This window comes from Eurosta solidaginis, chromosome 3 (assembly GCF_040869045.1).
Source record: "Eurosta solidaginis isolate ZX-2024a chromosome 3, ASM4086904v1, whole genome shotgun sequence".
Classification (NCBI taxonomy): domain Eukaryota; kingdom Metazoa; phylum Arthropoda; class Insecta; order Diptera; family Tephritidae; genus Eurosta; species Eurosta solidaginis.
This window is the reverse complement of record NC_090321.1, coordinates 176737411-176762009: the sequence shown is the minus strand read 5'-3', so window position 1 is coordinate 176762009 and position 24599 is coordinate 176737411. Positions and strand designations below refer to the sequence as shown.

Here is a 24599-nt window from a genome sequence, read left to right as displayed (position 1 = left end):
TTGGAGCCAGAAGAAGAAGAATGTAGCGACGAGGACGGGGTTACGAAGGCAGATGGGGGAGAGCCGGATACGCGGGACGGCTACGCCTCGTCTACCTCATCCATGGGGATAGGCGGGTTACACCTGCATTATACGGAGGAGGAGCTGATGATGGAGGATGCGGCTAACTCTACGCTCAAGTAGGGAGAGCAAGTGTGCGATGTTTGTGCGGGTCCTCCAGATAAACCTGCACCATAGTAAAGCAGCTTCCGCTGCACTGCTGCTCCGACTGACATCTAAAGGAGCAGCTGATATTGTCCTCATCCAGGAGCCATGTGTGGTAGGACAAAACATTTGCGGACTCAAGTCCACCGGCTACACACTGGTAAGTTGTGGCACCTCGGGAAAGCCGAGATCGTGTATACTTGTTAGTACCAAGCTTATTGTTTTGTTTCTTCCTCAATTTAGTGATGAAGACACAACAACTATCAGCCTGAGCCTGAGTATGGGTCAAATCAGGCTATCATCAATTTATCTAGCCCATGAGAAGACGGTGCCGACATCGACCGTCAGGATGTTGGTGGAAGCTACATCAGGTGCTCTAATACTTGGAGGAGATGTAAACGCGCACCACTCCACCTGGGGGAGTAATGACGAAAACGAAAGGGGTGAGTTACTTTTTGATTGCATCCTAAACTCTAGACTAACCATAAGTAATAGGGGAACTGAACCAACCTTTATTACAAAAACAAGAAGGGAAGTTCTCGATGTCACCTTAGTCTCAGAAGATGCGGAAGAGTTGGTCAGAGACTGGAGGGTCCTTAAGGACCACTCATTCTCTGACCATCGTTACATCCAATTCGACTTAGGCTTGGTGAAAAAGCTGAGCGCTGCCATCAGAAATATTAAAAATACAAATTGGCAAGAATACAATAGGGAACTAGTTAAGATATTGCCACTTGAGAGCGTACCCGAAACACCAGGTAGCATACCAGAACTGGAAAGACTGGTAAATACCTTCACGGGGGCATGCCGCAAGGCACTAGATAAAGTCTGTCCCAAGAGAATTCAAAGGGGTAAAAAGAAGCCACCATGGTGTAATTCACAAATAGAAAACCTTCGCAGCTTAAGTAGAACCTCTTTCAATGCAGCTAAAGCCTCTGGCGATGAGCACCATTGGGAAGTATATAAAGAACATCTTAGAAATTATAAGTTTGAGCTAAAAAAAGCCAAAAGATCCTCCTGGCGGGATTTCTGTAGCAACATGGAAACAGTGTCTGAAGGGAGTAGACTCAGGAAAATACTTTCCAGATCGGCTAATACGGCCCCAGGATGTTTGCAAAGGCCTGATGGTTCGTGGACCGAAACTGGGGATGAAACGCTGGATCTACTGCTGGATACACACTTTCCAGGTGCAGCTAGGAACGAACCAGGGGATACACAAAGCTTGACACAAGCAACAGTGCAACCTATACAACAACCTAATTACAAGAGAGAAGATATCTTGGGCCATCCAATCTTTTGAACCATTCAGAACTCCAGGGCCGGACGGAGTTACACCTATACAACTGCAACAGTCACTGGAATGCAGCACTAGCTGGCTATATGCTATAATAGGGGGTGTCGTGGCACTGAACCACATCCCAAGTATATGGAAAATATCTAAAGTGGTATTTATTCCCAAGGCAGGCAAGGCATGCCACGCGAAGCCTAAGGACTTCAGACCCATCAGTCTATCTTCGTTTCAACTAAAGGTGATGGAGAGGCTGATGGAAACACATATCAGGGAGGCAGTGAATGACCAACTCTCTGAAGCACAACACGCCTATATGAAGGGTGAATCAACCGAAACGGCATTGCACGAAATTACATCGTGCATAGAGATATCGTTCTCCTTCAAGGAATACTGCCTGGCAGCCTTCCTAAACATAGAAGGAGCATTCAATAACATTAAACCTGACTCAATCATTAAGGTACTGACTGATCTGGACATCGATTCTCAGCTGGTGGGTCTTGTGCACCAATTGCTGCTATGCAGGGTAGTACGGGCAGAACTTGCAGGGGTATCGGTGAGCAGGTTCGCCAGTAGGGGAACTCCCCAAAGTGGAGTCCTATGCCCTCTGCTGTGGGTCTTGGCGGTAAATCAGCTGCTAAGGGACATGGAGGAGGGGAGGGGCTGTAAAGCTATAGCATATGCTGACGACCTTGCTTTGGTGATAAGTGGGAAGTTTCCACAAACGCTCTGCGATATGATGCAGGTGGAATTAAGAAGGGTCGAAGCATAGGCCGTTGATAATGGTCTGGGTGTGAACCCAAATAAAACGGAGCTGGTACTCTTTACGAGGAGGTATAAGATACCACGTCTTTCAACTCCAGTGCTGGCAAACACAGTGCTTAAGTTAAGTGAGTCCCCCAACTATCTAGGGCTCAAACTTGATAAGAAATTGAACTGGACACAAAACACCACGGAACGTGTCCCTAAGGCTACGGTTGCCCTCTACACATGTAAAGGGGCAATTGGAAGGAAATGGGGTATGTCCCCCATGATAGTACATTGGATATACACGGCCATAATTAGGCCAATATTTCTATACGGGGTGGCGGTATTGTGGCCCGCCCTGAATAAATCCTCGACGGGTCTTGCTCTTCAAAAGGTGCAAAGATCAGCACTACTATGCATAAGCGGAGCCATCCGCACAACGCCAACGGAGGCTATGAATGTAATACTGAACCTACTACCCATAGATATAGTAGGCACTAAATATGCAGCATGTGCAGCTATCAGACTGAGGAAACTGACCACATGGTCGCACCGCAAACATACTGAAATTCTCGACAGATTATGCATACCAGAATGGACAGATTTCTGCAAACCACATACCAACTTTAACAAGGGATACGAGATATTAATCCCTGAGAGGGAACAGTGGGCGAATGACTCTGATTGGCCCACTAACAGCATTCATATCTACACAGATGGATCTAAACTGGATAACAGGGTCGGAGGGGGTGTATATTCGGAACGATTGGGGATACAAAGATCGTTTCGCCTTCCGGATCACTGTAGCGTATTTCAGGCCGAGCTTGCGGCCATACAAGACGCTGTGGACTGCGTTAGGGAAAAGGCAGTCTCTCAGAAACACATTTATATTTTCTCAGACAGTCAGGCAGCACTGAAATCCCTTGACTCTGTCACAGCTAATTCTGAAACTGTAGTAGGCTGTCGCAGATCACTTAACGTGATGGCTGAACAGTTTACTCTGCATCTGGTATGGGTTCCGGGACATAAGGGCATACCAGGTAATGAGATTGCAAGAAAGGGTACATCCCTTCCACTTTCGCCATCCTGGAAGAGGTTGAGCATACCGCTCTCCACCTGCAAGCTCAAGATAAAGGAGGCTCTACTGATGGAATTGGGAGCCCGGTAGAAAAATCATGATAGATACCACACTGCAAAACTCACATGGCCGGAATGGAATGAGAAGAGATCGCGAGAGCTTTTCACCCTCCGTAAGAGGGATATTTCCTTGGTTGAAGGTCTTCTTACGGGTCATGTTTGTATTGGACCGCATGCGGAAAGGATTGGCGCTCCATTTAATGATTATTGTAGAAGCTGCGGCAACGAAGAAGAACCTGAAACTGTTAAGCATCTACTCTGTGAATGTCCAGCGCTCGGTAGAAGAAGGCAACATTTTATGGACAAGATGTTTCTCGTAGATCTGACTGATATAGCTGAGGTCAATACACGACGCTTAGTTAGCTTCATAAGCTCAAAGGAGTGGTTTGATTAGGAGAGTAGGAACAAATCCGTGTGGTTTCACAATGGGCCTATAAAGGCCTAAGTGTGCCGCTCCAATGTGGACGGCAGCCACTTGAACCTAACCTAACCTAACCTACATTCTTCTGCAGAGATGGCGGACCATATCCTACTGGAATGCGACGCAATCTGATGAGGGCACAACAGACCAATGGTAGCAGTGTAGTCCTCAATAAATTTTCGATCCATCTGTGGCAGGGACACGTTTGACGTGCTTTATTTCAAAGTGACACTTTATTTGACATATCACTGAACGATTTCTTTCAAATAAATTGCTTGTGAGCGTTAACCGAAGATGGTGAAAACGGCCCCTGGAGTTGTTACCTTATATAGCGAGAAAGTTAAGATATAATGCATAGGTATAAAATGCTTGCATGCATAAAATCATTTCTTAACATAAATTAAGAAGTAAAAACATGATTAATGACTACATTTTTAGGTGTTTCATTTATTTTCTTTGAGGAATCGTAAATCGTAAAAATAAAAATCATGTTATTTTAAAATTTATGTGAAGCCCCATAGATAAAATGAGTAATAGAATGAACATTGGTTTTTTCATTTTCGTACTTAACTACACTCCCTTTTGTGATTCAGGATTTTGGGCATATTTTGAAAAAACTCCGATCATCATTCCTTCATTATATGTCATTCGACTGCCTACTCTACTGCCTTCCACTCTATTCGCAACATAACCTCAATTTAAGCTATAGTAAGCAATGATTTAAGCTGCCAAACTATATAGTAAACAATGATTACCATGGCGGAACCACACAAGGTGGCAGCACGGGACAGCTGATTTGTTCTTTTTTATTTGATTTGATACATAAGCTTCCGGCGCAGTACGATTTTGACCATTGTTTACTATATAGTTTGGCAGCTTAAATTGAGGTTATGTTGCGAATAGAGCGGAAGGCACTCGAATTCAGTGAAAGAGACACTCGAATGGAGTGGCATGAAGAACAGTATAACTTCAATCATTGCATCAATATTAAAGATAAATTTAGAAAAAATAATTAAACACTTGAGTATAAGCAAACATTTTCTTTCAATTACTGTAATTAAGGTGTCCTAGATGTTATATATTCCAAAATTATAACATTTTATGTCTGTTTAAAAATTTAACTTCAATTTCCCTAAGATTTCCGTAATACGGCCATTAGTGATGTTTGTGTGTGTGTGCAAATTTTTAGCGATCAGCTGTTAGTTGCGCTACTTGGTAAAGTTTACATTGATTTTGACTTTAGCCCATCGAATTTATAAAAACAAAGTGCATGGAGCTTTTATTTATGTTTGTAGGTATGTCTCCATGCAGCCACCTTCTATGGTTCCACCATGGTGAACTACGAACAAACCGTTGGAACAGACATCGATATTTTCTTCACTAAAAATAAATATATACTTAAATAATAAATATTATTAAAAAATCAAGAGACTCATAATTTGTAATGGCGCTTTAATTCCTTGAATGGGCCAAATAATTATCTTAGGCAACCATTACGTGAAGAGGAAGTGACATAAACCTCAAATACATCAAATTCTGAAACAAATGTTAAATGCTATTTTTGGAAGTACTTTGCGAATTTCCTACATCAAGGGTTTTTTAATGTCCTACTACGCTGTGGCTCGCGGTCACAATGTTGGCATTTACGACAGTTGGTAAAACTGGTTCAAGTTATTACTTTTAAGGAATGTGTATGTGTACAACAAATCTGGTAAAATACAACAACCAGAAGAAAATTTGAACCGATGTTTGCCTATATATCGTTTGACATAAATAATAATAGTTTTAGTTCTCGCTTTCTGATTCTAAAAAATTAGGTGGTGCACCGTCTTGTAAAACGTTACCTTTTTTTTTAATTTTTAGGGCTAAGTGTGAAGAACAAGTCAAGGGTTTCAAAGGAGCTAAATACAAAAAATTCAAAACTCGTCCCGAAGCGGAGGCGTTTGTACGAAGTGTGAACGACATCGTTCCAAAGGAAGCACCGAAAGATTTTTGGCCTGAGGATGAAAGTATAGAGTTTGATTCGTTCGAAGACTCGGATTTGGTAAGGGTACTAATGTACTACCGGGGCTGACTGCTAATACTCGTCCAAAAATGTTGAAATAACTGTCAAAAGACTCGTCTTCACCTCTGTAGCAATAATAATTGCATTGGCGGCTTTCCGCTGCGCTTAGAAAAATTTACACCGGCTTGGAGATCAAAATTATGTCCGCACAACACACATTTCTACACTCTCTTGTGCGTACAACAAAATCACATATACATACTATTTTTTAACTTTTCTTGCAAATATCTCCTGGCGGAGTTAACATTTTTCTTTTTCACTTTCAGATTATTGTTACTTTGTTCAAAAGGCACCTTGACACCTCACCCCACACTTTAGGACGTGTATTAGCAGTTGTTGTTGTTGTTGTAGCAGTGCTTCGCCCCATCCAATAAGTGCGACCAATCACAAATTGTCATCAATGTCCTCTAACGGGAGTCCAAGGAAACTTGTTAGTTCAACAGGGGTGGACCATAAAGAGAGCGGTGTTAGAGGCGTTGGTTTCCCAATACAGTTAAAGAGATGGTTGTTGTCATGTGGGGAAACATTACAAGCAGGATATATGTTTTGTATGTCGGAGTTGATTCTGGATAGGTAAGAGTTTAACCTGTTACAGTACCCAGATCGAAGTTGAGCTACAGTGACGCGCATTTCCCTAGGGAGAGTGCGTTCCTCTGCTAGTTATGGGTATTATTATTTGAGTACAGAATTCACCGGGCAATTCCCGGCATAAAGGTCCGACGCCTTTTTGTGGATTTCACTGAGGACCTGCTTGTGCTTTTTAGCTTCATACGGCTGTGTTCTCAGGTGCCGCATTTCCCCAAGATGCTTATAGATATTACTCCTTAAGCCCCTGGGCGGTGTAGGCTCATCAATTAGATGTCTGTTGGGATGCCATGGCTTCTTTCTGGGTATTCAAGTGTTTGGTTAGCATTTCATTTCCCTCACTAATAGGGAGTATTCTCACCTCATTATGTAGACGGTGTTCTGGGGACATAAGAAGACAGCCCGTGGTGGTTCTGAGGGCGGTATTTTGGCAGGCCTGTAGCTTCTTCCGGTGAGTAGTCTTTAGGTTTGGCAACCATATCGGAGATGCGTAGCATGCAATTGGCTGGCCAATTGCTTTGTAAGTGGTAATGTGCGTTTCTTTATCTTTACCCCAAGTACTGCCAGCGTTTGAGGATTTTATTGCGGCTCTGCATGTTCACCAAAATGTAAATCCTAATCGAACGTCACACCCATTTAATTTGTATTAGCAGTCGACCTTATTACCTTGGAAAGGATGCCTTTCTAATGAAATTGAACTTTTATTTCTTAACAAATCGTATAGCTTGCGGCTGCTGCTGCAGCAGAAGTACTTGCGTCTAATTTACCTGGGAGATATAAGAGAAAATCAACCGCTGATGAAGAGGCTGAGCATAAAACAAAAAAATATCCTGTGCATGTATCGAATATTTGGAAACCTGTGGGATACAAAGAAATAAACAACGTACTATTTGAAATAGATTCTGAGGATTATGTCATTGTATATACTGATGGTTCATGTATTAACAATGGACGCCCAGATGCTTCTGCTGGATTGGGAGTCTATTTCGGTGAAAACCATCCACTGTAAAAACGCTTCATTCACACATATTGTTTTAAGTGAGTGTATGCATTATAGTCTGCAATATTCTTTCAGAAATGCAGCTCTACCTGTTACTGGGCGAGTAACCAACAACGTAGGCGAAATTCAAGCAGCCATTCACGCCATTGAGGCAGCGAAAGATATTGACATCAAAAAATTGTGCATCAGCACAGATTCCCAATTTCTTATAAATTCTATAACAATTTGGATAAACGCATGGAAAAAAAGTGAGTGGCGTTTAAAAACTGGAGGGCCTGTAAAAAATGCTGTTGAATTTAAAGTGCTGGACAAATTGCTGGCTGATGAAACCTTTCAGGTAAAATGGGTAAGTTGGAGATTTTTTTGGATGTTAAACATCATATTTGAACTATGTAGTATAAATAATCTCGCTTCTATAATATTTCTAGAACTATGTAAAGGGGCACAATAGTATTATTGGTAATCAAAAGGCTGATAAGTTGGCCAGGGAAGGATCTGATATTTATAGAAACATGAATGAACATAAGAAGCATGGCACATTTTAAATAAACTGAACTTAACGAATTCCCTAAGTTTCATTCCATGTTGATGAGTATAGAGGTTTTGATATCCCAAAATAACTAACCGATAAGATTATCCCATTACTCATATTGAAAAAGCATATTTGCATCCTATTGTACTTTGTTGTTCATGGTATTCAATATATATCAACTTTGGTCGCGTAGCGGTACACAGCTTATATCAATATACCGTGGATAAAAAAAAAAGAAATCAGATGAGGCATGTCCTTCCATGAGACTTAAATTCGATTATTAGAAAAGTTCCACTAATACTCGTTCCGATTAGGCATAAACTATATTCGTTCCGCCCGCTCGGATGTAGCCGAACAATAAATACTCAGCTGAGAGCTTCCTTCGCAGTTCCTTTAGCTTCAGTTTTATTACACTAATTGCGTTGTCTTTTCTGGAATAAATGTTAGCCCCATGTTGCACTCTCAGATTCTACTATTTGAACTAGGTCACTTGGCGCACTGCAAGAAAGCTGAAGTTGTCGGTAATGGTACCCCTTTTTTATTCAGTGGGAAATATTTTATGAAAGGAACACACGAAAGAACCTAATTACCCCCAGCGGGTTAAGGGGTTAAAATATACCCGCGGTAAGTATGCCTGTCGTAAGAGGCGACTAAAATACCAAATAGATTCAAGGGGTTGTGTAGCGCAATCCTTTCAGATTGCCAGCGCAATATATAGCTTTTCCAAACCCAATTGTCAACCTCACCGGCGAATCCTGTTTCATTAACAACCGAGGCTCTGGCGACCCTGAACTCATGGATCTAGGAGGGCGGGATGGCCTAGAAGGTCGCATGTGGTCATAATAAATCGTTCCCGAGATGGTCGGGCTTGGTACCGGATCTGCATCCGGCAAAGGACCATCAACATCGATAACACTCCCCAAGCCCGTCGGGGAGTATCCTTATCGCTACAACAACAACAACAAATGCCGTCTTTCAGTGAGTTTTACAGCTCCGGCTCACGCTCAATTCTCACGGGAATGCTCTGGATCGTTGAGAGACTTGAGAAGCAGATGTCGTGAAATTTTCGCATACGTGAAATGTTATAGGCAGATGTCGCCGCTGTTTTTCATTTAACTCATACGGCGAAAGGCTAAGCAGCGACATCTATTTTTGAAAAATTAGGTATATTAAAGGCCGCGTTGCCAACCTAAAAAGAAGTAATTAACAAATTATCTGGCTCACAAATTGAACCAGACTTCTATCTGGATTTATCTGGCTCAAATCGTTGTTGTTGCATTTTCATGCAAAATTATTTATCTGGCTCAGGATTTTGCCACCGGATGATAACTAAAGAACCTAATTAATTATTTCGAAGGCTTGCATTTCTTCATTCAACACCTCCAATTTTCTCTAAAGGTTAAAACTTATTATTAACGTACTACGATAGTAGAATTAATTTAAGCTGGAAACATTGGTGCTTTATCGGTAACCGTATCGGTAACCTTTTAACAGCTGATTCGACCAACCTAATGAGAATCAATGCAATCGATTATTGGTGCCGCTAAAGTCGTAACCGTATCGTAGCCAACCAATTGGGTTTTGGTTTAAGCTGAAGACATTGGTGCTTTATCGGTAACCGTATCGGTAACCTTTTAACAGCTGATTCGACCAACCTTATGAGAATCAATGCAATCGATTATTGGTGCCGCTAAAGTCGTAACCGTATCGTAGCCAACCAATTGGGTTTTGGTTTACCGTCGTAACGATAAACAGCTGATTACGTTAGGGATACGGATACAGCGATACGACATACGGCACCAATGACTCCAGCTTTACCGTCGTAACGATAAACAGCTGATTACGTTAGGGATACGGATACAGCGATACGACATACGGCACCAATGACTCCAGCTTTACCGTCGTAACGATAAACAGCTGATTACGTTAGGGATACGGATACAGCGATACGACATACGGCACCAATGACTCCAGCTTTATTGATACATAATTAAATATTACATTTTTACTCATGTTAACGTATGCCAGTGGCGTAGTGAGGTTTTCTTGTGCCCGGGCAAAAAATTTATTTTTGGACTCCTTCCTTCCCATTATGATCAAAACAATTGCCGTCTTTCAGTGAGTTTTACAGCTCCGGCTCACGCTCAATTCTCACGGGAATGCTCTGGATCATTGAGAGACTTGAGAAGCAGATGTGAAATTTTCGCACACGTGAAATGTGATAGGCAGATGTCGCCGCTGTTTTTCATTTAACTCATACGGCGAAAGACTAAGCAGCGACATCTATTTTTGAAAAACTAGGTATATTAAAGGCCGCGTTGCCAACCTAAAAAGAAGTAATTAACAAATTATCTGGCTCACAAATTGAACCAGACTTCTATCTGGATTTATCTGGCTCAAATCGTTGTTGTTGCATTTACATGCAAATTTATTTATCTGGCTCAGGATTTTGCCACCGGATGATAGCTAATATAATTGTATATATTCAAAAATTATAAACCAATAAGATAGTAGGCTGAAGATATCATCTATAAGTAGACTCAAATACATGTTGTTGTTGTTGTAGCAATGCTTCGCCCCACCTAACAGCCGCGACCGATCACAAATTGTATTCAATATCCTCTAACGGGAGTCCAAGGAAACATGTTGTTTCAACAGGGGTGGACCATAAGGAAAGGGGTGTTAGAGGCGTTGGTTCCATATTACAATTAAAGAGATGGTTGGTGTCATGTGAGGACAGTTTGCAAGCGGGGCATACATTTTGTATGTCGGGGTTGATTCTGGATAGGTTACGGCTGGGTTCTCAGGTGCCGTATTTCCTCAAAATGCTTACGGAGATGACTCCTTAAGCCCCTAGGCGGTGCTGGTTCATCAATCAGATGTCTGTTGGGATGCTCAGGTTTCTGGGTACTCAACAGGAACTGTTTGGTCAGCATCTCATTTCTCTCCCTGATGGGGAGTATTCTCGCCTCATTATGCAGATGGTGTTCTGGGGACATAAGAAGACAGCCCATGGCAATTCTGAGAGCAGTATTTTGGCAGGCCTGTAGCTTCTTCCAGTGGGTAATTTTTAGGCTTGGCGACCATATGGGTGACGCGTAGCACGTAATCGGCTGGCTAATTGCTTTGTATGTAGTCATGAGCGTTTCTTTATCTTTTCCCCAGGTACTGCCAGCGAGGGATTTGAGGATTTTGTTACGGCTCTGAATTCTCGAAACAATTGCGGCTGCGTGCTCACCAAAATGTAGATCCTGATCAAACATCACACCCAAGATTTTGGGGTGTAGGACTGTCGGTAGCGTAGTGCCATCGACGTGGATGTTCAAAATGGTCGACATTTGGGACGTCCATGTTGTAAATAAGGTCGCGGAAGATTTAGTCGGTGATAATGCCAGGCTTCGCGAGGCGAAAAAACTGGAGAGATCAGGGAGGTAACCGTTTATTTTATTGCATAGCTCATCGATCTTTGGGCCTGGGCCTGTGGCCATTATTGTGCAGTCATCGGCGTAGGAAACGATTGTGACTCCTTCCGGTGGTGAAGGTAGCTTAGATATGTAGAAATTAAACAAAAGTGGGGATAGGACACCACCCTGTGGCACCCCTTGTTTAATTCTTCTTGGTTTTGATGTTTCGTTTCTAAATTGCACCGATGCCTGCCGACCACCCAGATAATTTGCGGTCCACCTTTTAAGACATGGAGGAAGGGTAGACCCTTCCAGGTCTTGCAGTAACGAGCCATGGTTGACCGTATCAAAAGCTTTTGATAAGTCTAGCGCTACGAGTACTTTTCTATGGTGGGGTTATTGATTTAAACCGCAATTTATCTGGCTGCTAATGGCATTTAGCGCGGTGGTAGTGCTATGGAGCTTTCTGAAGCCATGCTGATGAGAGGCTAGCTGCTAATTTGCTTGGAAATAAGGGAGCAAAATGGCTTCAAGCGTCTTTGCTAATGGCGATAGGAGAGATATCGGACGATACGACTCTCCTATGTTAGCTGGTTTCCCAGGCTTTAGTAGCGGGACCACCTTGGCCATTTTCCATTTCTCGGGTATGACAAAGGTGGAAAGAGACAGGTTGAAGACATGCGCTAAATATTGTCAGGGTGTGGGTGTTCCCCGCGTTGATCGCACTTTGGCCCGCTCGAGTGGTACGGATGAACTTCCAAGTCATGGGCAAAGTTACCTTGAAAGACAGAATAAAAGTAGGCAAAAGTAATAACCCTTAGACACATGTGTACAAGTCATATATACTTCCCGTAAACTCGGCATTCCAGGATTCCAACACCGCGCCCGCTACGCCTCAAAACCGGAACCTCCTATTTCCGCACTGAAAAAGAAAAAAAAAATAAATTAAATTATTTTAGCCAGGAAAGCATGAGCCACTTATATAAGTGCACATTTTTTTTGTGTTGGGTAACAAAGGCATCAAAATTACAACAACCACATGAAAATTGTCAGCTTCAACTGCAAATATTTAGAATTAAAATTTTCAGTATGATTACCTTTGCGCCTGAGGCGTTTGGTCGTCGTTGGCCACCTCCACCGATAATTTTTGGGACGCTATAAGCAGTCAACCCCAAATTTCTCAGTTTTGTTATTTTGGATACCGGCCCCTGCACCATATGCATGGAAGTGACTTCTTCCATAGCCAGCCCAACTGCATATTATCTGGGACAAATGCAGCACATAACCATTTTGGTCTTTTTTATGCTAGCTACACCAAATCACTGCACTTAATAAAAGAAAAAAAAAGAATCGAACGCGAAATCAATATTTAATTGCCACGATATTAATTAGCGCACAAAAATATAAACAAACGCGAAACGTCAAATTAAAGAATACCAACAAAAATCCCAATATAGGGAAATTTGTAAAAGCTCGTTTCGAAGGGTTGCCAGATAAGCGATGATGGTGTGGAGAAATAAGGACAGGACAGGGATGGCTATAGAGCGACAATGGTTGCGGTTGATGTAAGGATGACGAGATAAAACGGCATATGAAAACGGTGTTCCTCATGAACACAGGCTATATAAGAATAGCTAACTGTAGAAAAAGAAGACAGTTGTTGAACATAGCAGCATACAAGTCTGCAGCGCGCCGCCCGAATGAAAATTCTTTTAAGTATCATTAAATAATTAAATCCCTGTGCGCGAAAAGTTATGAACCGATCTGTATTGTTTAAATAATAAAGTGGTGTTTTTGTTATTAAAAAGAAAACCAAAAGAAAAATCCCCATAAAAAGGCAAACCAGCCAAATATATATATCGCGCGCTCGGGCGACAAAAAAAAACTGAAATTTAGGCAGGAGCCTTCGGCGAGCATAAAGGATGTGGAATACTTCTTATCTGGTGAGTTAGAACATTATAGTTTTGTTTTATTTGCGTATAGGGATTTTCGCGCCGTTTGGGATTTACCTAACCTCGTCCTCGACTTCGGTCACCAATCTCCTCAAGAAATCCGGCACTGGCATAATGCGTATGCAGGCCCGGATTTCAGGGAGTGTAAATCCCCACTCCACCCTCTTTATACTTCGATAAAAGAATAATTTAAATAATTTTTTTTTGGTAAATTTTTGTTGTCTTGGGGATACATTTCTATTTTTTTTTTATCCACCCTAATGTCTAACCTAGACTTGGCGAGGATACATGTAATGCTTGAGGAGCGTAAATGCCAAACGGGCGTGAAATCCTCAAACCTATTTGAATCCGCGCTAATAAGGCCTTTCGTCCCTCCAGTGGAAGGATCACCTCTAGTGCCGAAAAGCTCTTGCGTAGCGCCGGGAATATTGCTTTTACATAAACTTTTCATCACCATCTTACCATAATTGCCATGCTATAAAGGGTTTTCTTCACAAATATAACGATCGAAGACAGCAATCGGGAGTGTTAAGTGCATCAAAAGTCACCTTTCAAAGAAAACGGGGAAAATTAAAGCAACCAAAAGGTCGAAACGTTAATATACGTATGAGGGTAGGCTAATTTAAGTATTTTTTTTTTGTCCAAATCGCATTTGTTTAAATTCAAATGACATCGCAGTAAAGTTTGTAAAGAGCTGTTCGGTGACCAAAAGGGGCCAAATAGTAAATTTTGAGTAATTTCGCATGTCCTTTCAATCACTTTTTTTTGTAATAGCTGGGAAAAACCAGCTCACACCAATTTCCCTTAACCTCCATAATAGAGCTCTGTTAGGTAGGCATTAGGGTATTGTATCGTGTCTTGGTCGAACATCGCTCCTATTGAGCATATGAATGTTTGGCCTATCTTTGGTGGCAGAAAGGCCTAAGAAATATTTTATAATTTATTTTGGTGTTCAGTAACCGAGGATTTCTTTTATATGGCATAATGCGACTTTATTTGCCAAAATGTATAATACATGGATGTGTTCTTTTGTCGGAATAGCCAATTATTTATAGGGGATTTATGTAAACTTTTTATATAAAATAATTTTCGTTTGTGAATTTTCATATATGTATACGTTTTTTTTGAAACTTTGTTTTTTATTTTCATGCCTAAATATGGAGCTTGTGCATAATGTATGTATATATAATCGTTTAGGGTTGTAAATCATATCTTGCGAACATTTTTTTGTTATTCGTTTGTCTGAAAAATCTGTTGGTCAGAAATTCGTAAAAATTCTGTTCTTACAAACATATAGCCTCGTATAGGAATAAGTTTAAAATTTTGAATCGTTTCCGAGAACGTTGTTTTTTTTGAATTCTTATATAGGATTAAGATATTTTAATAAAATAATGTGAAAGTGAATTAAAATTGAAAGAGATAATGGTTTGCTAAAAATTTAATCGGTTGGGGAGGGGGAAGATGACATTAGGGTGAGTATGTAGGGTCATTGGGAGCAAAGATAAGGGGACTCGCTGCCAAGCAGAAATTCGAGCGGTCCAAGGTAGGGTGGGCTTTCTGCGAGGGGTATGCACGGAAGTCAGATGACGATGATTGTGACATCCGCCCCGCATCAAGGTGGACCAGGGTTAAGGGCCCCGACCTCTCGCCCTGAGCTAGCTGGGGGACATTCCACCTTGATTGCGCAAAGGGGCGGATTCACCTCTAAAAGGTGTACGTTACAATATTTGAAACCCTCTTTCCCTAGGTTTTTAAGCATCGGCATGGCTATCCCGTCTGGGCCCACTGCTTTGGATGGTTTAGCGCGACCAATGGCGTCCTCAACCTCTTTAGCGGTGATGGTGATTGGTGACGCGCTGAATTTGTGTTTATGTGCGTGTCTATTGGCCCTCCGTCTATCTTTGTCGACCGTAGAATGCATTATATATTGTCGGCAGAAAGCGCTCGCGCATTTTTTCGCATCCGACAGCACTTTGTCGCCAAAGGCGATGGAAACTTTGTCTTTGTGCTTAGTCGGATTCGATAGGGACTTTACGGTGGACCAAAGTTTACCCACACCGGTAGAGAGGCTACAACCTCTTAGGTGCTCTCCCATTTCGCCCGCTTTTGTTCGTCCACAAGCAATCTGATGCGTTGGTTTATATCCCTTATTTGGGGGTCGCCTGGATCAAGCTGTCTTATAAGGTCACGTTCTCTATCTAGGTTTGCGGCCTCCGCCGGGAAGTGGGGCCGGATTTCGGGAATTCTCCCGGCGGGAATGAAACGTGCCGAGGTGGATTCAATGACCTTACGGAAGGCACGCTCCCCTTGGCGGGAGGGAGGGAGGGCAGCAAAGAGGTTGTCTGTAAAAGATTTATATTCTTCCCACTTTCCTTTTTTGAACTTTATGAAAGTGCGTTTTTCGGTGACTATGAAGTCGGCGGTACGCTCGAGCGAAATAAGTATAGGCAGGTGGTCGGATGCCAATGTTACCATCGGCTGCCAGTTGACGCAGTTTACGAGTTCTGCGCTCACGATTGAGATATCTGGCGAACTGTGACAGCTTCCTACCATACGTGGTGGGGCGTCTCCGTTTATTGTGCAGAACGTTGTTTCTTCTATTTGATCCGCCAACATCTCACCCCTACTGTCCGCCCGCAAGTTTGAGTGTCATAGATCGTGATGGGCATTGAAATTGCCTAAGATAATGCGATTGTTGCCAGTAAGTAAGGCTCTGATATTAGGGCGGTATCCACTGGGGCAACAGGTGGGAGGAGGGATGTAGATGTTGATGATTTCTAGGTTTGCATCGCCTGACCGGACTGATAGGCCTTGACGTTCTAAGACATTGTACCTGATTTCAGTTGAAACCGCTTAGGTAATTGTCGACCTGATTGATAGTGTTGTATAGTGTTGAATATTCAAAAATAGGGCACTATTGTGAACGACCGAATGAAATGAACATACGAATGTGCAGATAAACAAAAATAAGAAAATAACAGCGTGGCGGCAGGGTGACATACATACAAACAAACACACGCATTTCATGTATTTTGTTTGTGTAATTCTCTGGTTGAGTGTCAAAAACATACTGCGCTCGAAGTAGAAATGTCATAGCAGCGAAAAAAAGTAACAATTAGCTGATAAACCTCCACCATCTGTATGGTTTTGGCATAATGAAACTGTTTAGCTAGTTGAAGCGTTTTCTTCAAGCTTGTTATGGAATCGCATTTTCTACGGGAAGCAGTAAGGAAGGCGGTCGGCATGATGTGGTGGTGCACAGTAGCTAGTCATTGTCGGCTGGGGCGGGTCCTTGCCAACCTTACTGTTCCTGCGCCATAAACAGAAAAAAGTTCCTATCATGCCTATCAAACTAGCAGCTGTCAAATTTAAAATAAACTGACAGAAGCGCAGAGACGACTCAAAACGCTTATAATTCAAAATAAAACAATATCCGCCCGAACCGGATGTCACGGACAGACCGTTAACATTCAAAAAATTTAAACTTCAAAAAAAAATCAAACGCAAAAAAAATTACCGAACCGGACACGGCCGGTTACTAAAGCTGAAATTCAAAAGAACAAAAAAAAAGCTGAAAAGTAAAAGAAAGGGGAAAGGGCCGGATATATAGAGGGGCGCCGCGGGTGTTGTTGCGACGCCCGGTGCTTTTACCCACCCTCAAAATCCATGGCCACCGACGCACCTATTTTTGGTGGCCCCTTACCTGCTTTACCCTATGCCTTCTAAATAAAGGGCGACGTCACCATTCCCATTATAAATACAATTTTTATTCAATACTCATTATTAATGCCTTAAACCTTTTCTCTGAAGTCATTGAATTATTAGCTAAATTCTAATATAAACCATACTCTCTAACAACAAAGGTATTCAAATAATTTGCTTATATTTGGTTAACAAAAAAAATATATATAATGTTCTGTTTTGGTTATTATCATAAGGGATTGCCCTTAAAGTACATTGTTACGATAATCACTTATTATCTGTTTTTTTTTCCACTTACAAAAATTATTATGATGCTATAGTAGAACTTATTTTGCGGGTAACCTAATATCAAATTGGTATAATGCTAATGCGCATAGTATAATGATAATAATATCTAATATGTACTAGGAAGAGTGTTTACAAAAGCAATAAAGATGAAATTGCGATAGCAATATGTATTACGTGCACGTAAGATATAAGAAAAAAGAAATTTAAATTCAAAATCCTTTTGCCAATTCGTGCATAATCGACGAATGGCTGCTGTCGCAAAAAAAAAATTCTTTAAATTTATGGTTGAGCTCCCATAAATGAATCGCTAAAATGTTTCACGTGATAGCGACGGCTTATTATCAATAAAATTTATAGAGGTAACTTCAAACATTTTAAAGCGACAAAATATATTCTTAAAATGATAAAAAAAATGTATGCCTTTTATTTATTTTTGTAAAGCTAATGCTTAGGTAGGTATTAGGTAAATGGAATTATACTCGTGAATTGTTTTGTTCAATATAATGTATATGAGATGCATTCTCAAATAAACGGCGTATGTTGGAATTAGTGTTAAGCGTTCTAACAGGTAAGTGCTGCTTGACCTGACTGAGACAAAACTGCCAGTTCATTTGTGAATACCCCTTTTAAAATATGTAAATAAAAAAAAAATAAATAAATGTAAGGCGCGATAACCTCCGAAGAGGTCTAAGGCCGAGCTTCTCTTCCAATTTGCGTCGTGCTCCTCTTGATTTTCCCTACAAATTGGCCGGACGGGACCTACATGTTTTATGCCGACTCCGAACGGCATCTGCAAAGCAGATGAGTTTTCACTGAGAGCTTTTCATGGCAGAAATACACCCGGAGTGCTTGCCAAACACTGCCGAGGGGCGACCCCGCTTAGAAAAATTTTCTTCTAATTGAAAAATCTTATTTCTAAAATTTTGATGTTGCTTTGCCCGGGAGTTGAACCCAGGGCATACGGTGTGATAGGCGGAGCACGCTACCCATCACACCACGGTGGCCGCATATGCATATTAAACTGTTGTTGCATTCTTTAATATCTTGTCAAGTTGCAAAACATAAGTGTTCATGTAGTAATTCTTTTGGTTAGATAATTAATACAAGCTAAACTTAAATAGTGGAAATCATTTATGTGTAACTTTTTTTTCTATAATAAGTTAAACTATCCTTTCATCTTTTGTGTTGATAATTCTTAAAAAATGTAATTTTGACGAAAAAAAAGATCGATCCTTGTCGAATGGTTTACCCGGGCTGTATAAAACCCTCTAAGTACCACTTGGAAGTTCCTTTAACTACCCTGCAAAAATGCTCTCGTCATTCCACGCCGTTTGACTAGTTATTATACAGTCATAGGTTACATTCCTAGTCACATTTGCATGGGCGTGGGTAAGTTTCATGACCAGAATTTTTTGTAGGGTAATTATATCTAAAGTTATACCTTGCTGGTACTTACATGGCCGACAGAGTACGTACCATGGGTCTCTGCCGGCGTGTTGTCGCTGGTGAAGGTGACTTTGGCGGTGAAGCCGACGCTGTTATTGGTTGTGATGCGCGGTCTCGGGCGCCCCGTGTTGGTACTGTTGGTGGTTGTTGCGCTCTGGTCCGAGGTAATCGAATGAACCTGGTGGCGATAAAGCTTCTTGCTGGCCTTTACGATCTGGATGACTTGGCCATTTTGACGTTAGTTGTGTTACGCGGCAGCGTACTGCTGTCCCTGGAGGCGGAATTGGTGGTCGGACGTTTTTCCGAAGGTGGTAGGGTACTTCGTAACGTAGAGAAAAGGGTTTATCTTCGGATTGCAATGGTTCTCATCAACATTTAGCTCAGTGCCGTCCGAATCCGTATCGGAATCACTAACACCTTCCTCACTAAGTGTGGCTGTGAAACGCCGACCTACTTCACTAGATATTATATACGTTGCGCTTGTGTCAACACGACACCACCGTGATAAGGTTTATTCCCACTTGTTTGTTCTTCTAGTAGTTGGGCCTGCAATTCCTCGTTGAGGTCTTTTGGTTCTTCCACAATGCTCGTTGAATACGTGCACAGCCGGCTAGGGTGTTTGGCGATTCGTTAAATATAAGTGGGGATGTGCAGTTGACGTAGCAATAATGTTAATAAAGCAGTTGGCGCCTTGCTATTGAGGTTGTGTCAACCGATGTTACACGATCCCCTTTTTTTTTATATATCGCCAGGCCGCCACAATTTTAGCTGCAGCCAATCACACTTTTTTCCGGAAACTCATTCCCAATTTTTTCTCTAGTGATGGCCGGTCTGTTTTTTCCTTGTTTTCCGATACTTTTTATCGCAACTTTCGCCCCATCACTTGGTGTGTTCGCGCGAACACGCTCCCAAGTGGACCGTAACCGTAGACCGTAGCAGCAGACCCTAACAAGCTCGCTTGAAAAAAAAATACACCTAATAATATGATTATAATACATTAGTAAAACTAATATCTATGTGCAAAATTTGCTTGCCTTTGAGGAACCAAATATATCAATGATATCATCAAAATTTATCATTTAAAAATTTTCTTTTTCCACACTTTATTATGTTAGGTCACTTAGGCGACCTTGCCCCCATAGTTGTTGTTGTTGTTGTAGCAATGTTTCGCCGCACATGCTGTTACGGTCTGCTGTTATGGTCTACGGTTACGGTCCACTTGGGAGCGTTTTCGTGCGAACACACCTAGTGACTGGTGATGGGGCGAAAGTTGCGATACAAAAGTATCGAAACAAAGAAATAAAAATTCGGCGATCACTAGCGAAAAATTTGCCATGAGTTTCCGGCCATGGAAAGTAGAAGAACGTGAAAAAATTTGCAAAAATGAAAAAAAGCAAAGTAGTGTGTGTTTCCGGGCTTAAAACAAAGAAAAACTAAAGAGAAACATTAAATTATAAAGAGAAAAGCGGCACTCACCGAAAAAGGGACGAGAAGCGACACATAAAGGCGATAGCAGTGAAAAACCACCAACACGGAATTGTAAAAGTGTTCCTACTAATTGCACACTGCTTGGCGTTTAACTGAGCCTCACATGCTTATCAACCAACTACCCGGTCAGCACATTGGCAAAATAATTTTTGCGAATACCTTTTTAGCCTTCTAATTATGGCGAAGCTTTTCGCTAGTATCTAACCGTTTGGAATCTTCCGTTTCCAAACGGACCAAAAAGGATATTTAAGAAACATTTAACGAATCTTGCTGATACGACAGCATCGACAAGTCCGAATTCAAATACCCATTGTTATAATAGTACCAGCACAAACGAAATTGCTGGAAGACTCTTAAACCAAGACCTCCGCCTCCAGGGCCAGCAGTCCGCTGCAGCGTAATACAACGAACGCCAAATTAGCACTAAATCATCCAGGTCGTAAAAGTCAACACGAAGTTTTATTGCCACCAGGTTCACTCGATCACCTCGTACCAGAGCGCAACAACCACCAACAGTACCAACACAGCGCGCCCAAGACCGCGCACCACAACCAACAATAACGTTTGAAACCGGGTGAGTCCGTTCCAACTCGAGGAAATTATATTATGTATTTATATGAAGTGATAAAATTCGTCACTTACAGATTATCGTTTAAAATTTTGTAATTCACTCCAAACACACTTAATGAACCTAAAGACCCTTTTCTGTAACTCGATTCGAAAATACGGTATATGAATTCGGACATTTTGGTGCTCTTAACTCTATTGACCCGTCGGATATGTGCAATGTAAAACCAGTTCTGTAATCTTGCGAGTAAGAAACATTATTCTGTAAAGCTTGTGAGAAGTCAATACAGTCAAGAAATCGAAAACCAAAATTAAAATAATTCGCAGAATTCGAACTTTTATAATTTTGGTTTTCGATTTCTTGACTGTATTGACTTTTCACAAGCTTTACAGAACAATGTTTCTTACTCGCAAGATTTTAATTTTTTTTTTTATTTTAAATTTTTTGAATGTTAACGGTCTGTCTGTGACATCCGGTTCGGCCGGATATTGTTTTATTTTGAATTATAAGCGTTTTGAGTCGTCTCTGCGCTTCTGTCAGTTTATTTTAAATTTGACAGCTGCTAGTTTGATAGGCATGATAGGAACTTTTTTCTGTTTATGGCGCAGGAACAGTAAGGTTGGCAAGGACCCGCCCCAGCCGACAATGACTAGCCACTGTGCACCACCACATCATGCCGACCGCCTTCCTTCCTGCTTCCCGTAGAAAATGCGATTCCATAACAAGCTTGAAGAAAACGCTTCAACTAGCTAAACAGTTTCATTATACCAAAACCATACAGATGGTGGAGGTTTATCAGCTAATTGTTACTTTTTTTCGCTGCTATGACATTTCTACTTCTAGCGCAGTATGTTTTTGACACTCAACCAGAGAATTATACAAACAAAATACATGAAATGCGTGTGTTTGTTTGTATGTATGTCACCCTGCCGCCACGCTGTTATTTTCTTATTTTTGTTTATCTGCACATTCGTATGCTCATTTCATTCGGTCGTTAACAATAGTGCCCTATTTTTGAATATTCAACACTATACAACACTATCAATCAGGTCGACAATTACCTAAGCGGTTTCAACTGAAATCAGGGACAATGTCTTAGAACGTCAAGGCCTATCAGTCCGGTCAGGCGATGCAAACCTAGAAATCATCAACATCTACATCCCTCCTCCCACCTGTTGCCCCAGTGGATACCGCCCTAATATCAGAGCCTTACTCACTGGCAACAATCGCATTATCTTAGGCAATTTCAATGCCCATCACGATCTATGGCACTCAAACTTGCGGGCGGACAGTAGGGGTGAGATGTTGGCGGATCAAATAGAAGAAACGACGTTCTGCACAATAAACGGAGACGCCCCACCACGTATGGTAGGAAGCTGTCACAGTTCGCCAGATATCTCAATCGTGAGCGCAGAACTCGTAAACTGCGTCAACTGGCAGCCGATGGTAACATTGGCATCCGACCACCTGCCTATACTTATTTCGCTCGAGCGTACCGCCGACTTCATAGTCACCGAAAAACGCACTTTCATAAAGTTCAAAAAAGGAAAGTAGGAAGAATATAAATCTTTTACAGACAACCTCTTTGCTGCCCTCCCTCCCTCCCGCCAAGGGGAGCGTGCCTTCCGTAAGGTCATTGAATCCACCTCGGCACGTTTCATTCCCGCCGGGAGAATTCCCGAAATTCGGCCCCACTTCCCGGCGGAGGCCGCAAACCTAGCGAGAGAACGTGACCTTATAAGACAGCTTGATCCAGGCGACCCCCAAATAAGGGATATAAACCAACGCATCAGATTTCTTGTGGACGAACACAAGCGGGCGAAATGGGAGGAGCACCTAAGAGGTTGTATGTAACCTCTCTACCGGTGTGGGTAAAGTTTGGTCCACCGTAAAGTCCCTATCGAATCCGACTAAGCACAAAGACAAAGTTTCCATCGCCTTTGGCGACAAAGTGCTGTCGGATGCGAAAAAATGCGCGAGCGCTTTCTGCCGACAATATATAATGCATTCTACGGTCGACAAAGATAGACGGAGGGCCAATAGACACGCACATAAACACAAATTCAGCGCGTCACCAATCACCATCACCGCTAAAGAGATTGAGGACGCCATTGGTCGCGCTAAACCATCCAAAGCAGTGGGCCCAGACGGGATAGCCATGCCGATGCTTAAAAACCTAGGGAAAGAGGGTTTCAAATATTTAGCGCATGTCTTCAACCTGTCTCTTTCCACCTTTGTCATACCCGAGAAATGGAAAATGGCCAAGGTGGTCCCGCTACTAAAGCCTGGGAAACCAGCTAACATAGGAGAGTCGTATCGTCCGATATCTCTCCTATCGCCATTAGCAAAGACGCTTGAAGCCATTTTGCTCCCTTATTTCCAAGCAAATTAGCAGCTAGCCTCTCATCAGCATGGCTTCAGAAAGCTCCATAGCACTACCACCGCGCTAAATGCCATTAGCACCCAGATAAATTGCGGTTTAAATCAATACCCCCACCATAGAAAAGTACTCGTAGCGCTAGACTTATCAAAAGCTTTTGATACGGTCAACCATGGCTCGTTACTGCAAGACCTGGAAGGGTCTACCCTTTCTCCATGTCTTAAAAGGTGGACCGCAAATTATCTGGGTGGTCGGCAGGCATCGGTGCAATTTAGAAACGAAGCATCAAAACCAAGAAGAATTAAACAAGGGGTGCCACAGGGTGGTGTCCTATCCCCACTTTTGTTTAATTTCTACATATCTAAGCTACCTTCACCACCGGGAGGAGTCACAATCGTTTCCTACGCCGATGACTGCACAATAATGGCCACAGGCCCAGGCCCAAAGATCGATGAGCTATGCAATAAAATAAACGGCTACCTCCCTGATCTCTCCAGTTTTTTCGCCTCGCGAAGCCTGGCATTATCACCGACTAAATCTTCCGCGACCTTATTTACAACATGGACGTCCCAAATGTCGTCCATTTTGAACATCCACGTCGATGGCACTACGCTACCGACTGTCCTACACCCCAAAATCTTGGGTGTGATGTTTGATCAGGATCTACATTTTGGTGAGCACGCAGCCGCAATTGTTCCGAGAATTCAGAGCCGTAACAAAATCCTCAAATCCCTCGCTGGCAGTACCTGGGGAAAAGATAAAGAAACGCTCATGACTACATACAAAGCAATTAGCCAGCCGATTACGTGCTACGCGTCACCCATATGGTCGCCAAGCCTAAAAATTACCCACTGGAAGAAGCTACAGGCCTGCCAAAATACTGCTCTCAGAATTGCCATGGGCTGTCTTCTTATGTCCTCAGAACACCATCTGCATAATGAGGCGAGAATACTCCCCATCAGGGAGAGAAATGAGAAATGAGATGCTGACCAAACAGTTCCTGTTGAGTATCCAGAAACCTGAGCATCCCAACAGACATCTGAGTGATGAACCAGCACCGCCTAGGGGCTTAAGGAGTCATCTCCGTAAGCATTTTGAGGAAATACGGCACCTGAGAACCCAGCCGTATGAAGCGAAAAAACACAAGCAGGTCCTTGGTGAACTCCATAAACAGGCGTCGGACCTTTATGCCGGGAATTGCCCGGTGAATCCAGTACTCAAAGAAAAGTATCCAAAACTCGCGGAAGAGGAACGCATACTCCCCAGGGAAACGCGTGTCACTCTTGCTCAACTTCGTTCTGGATACTGTAACAGGTTAAACTCTTACCTATCCAGAATCAACCCCGACATACAAAATATATGCCCCGCTTGCATTGTGTCCCCACATGACAC

At 42.2% G+C, this 24599-nt stretch overlaps 1 protein-coding gene across 1 annotated transcript; it reads left to right on the top strand.

The window, feature by feature from the left end:
• The first annotated feature begins 5126 nt into the window (after positions 1 to 5126).
• LOC137246802 (ribonuclease H1-like) lies at positions 5127 to 8011 on the top strand. Its single transcript, XM_067777810.1, has 5 exons — positions 5127 to 5452; positions 5661 to 5841; positions 7172 to 7452; positions 7523 to 7793; positions 7876 to 8011. Exons 1-5 carry the CDS (start codon positions 5343 to 5345, stop codon positions 7990 to 7992), a joined length of 960 nt encoding a protein of 319 aa, XP_067633911.1. The 5' UTR covers positions 5127 to 5342; the 3' UTR covers positions 7993 to 8011.
• Positions 8012 to 24599: the final 16588 nt, after the last annotated feature.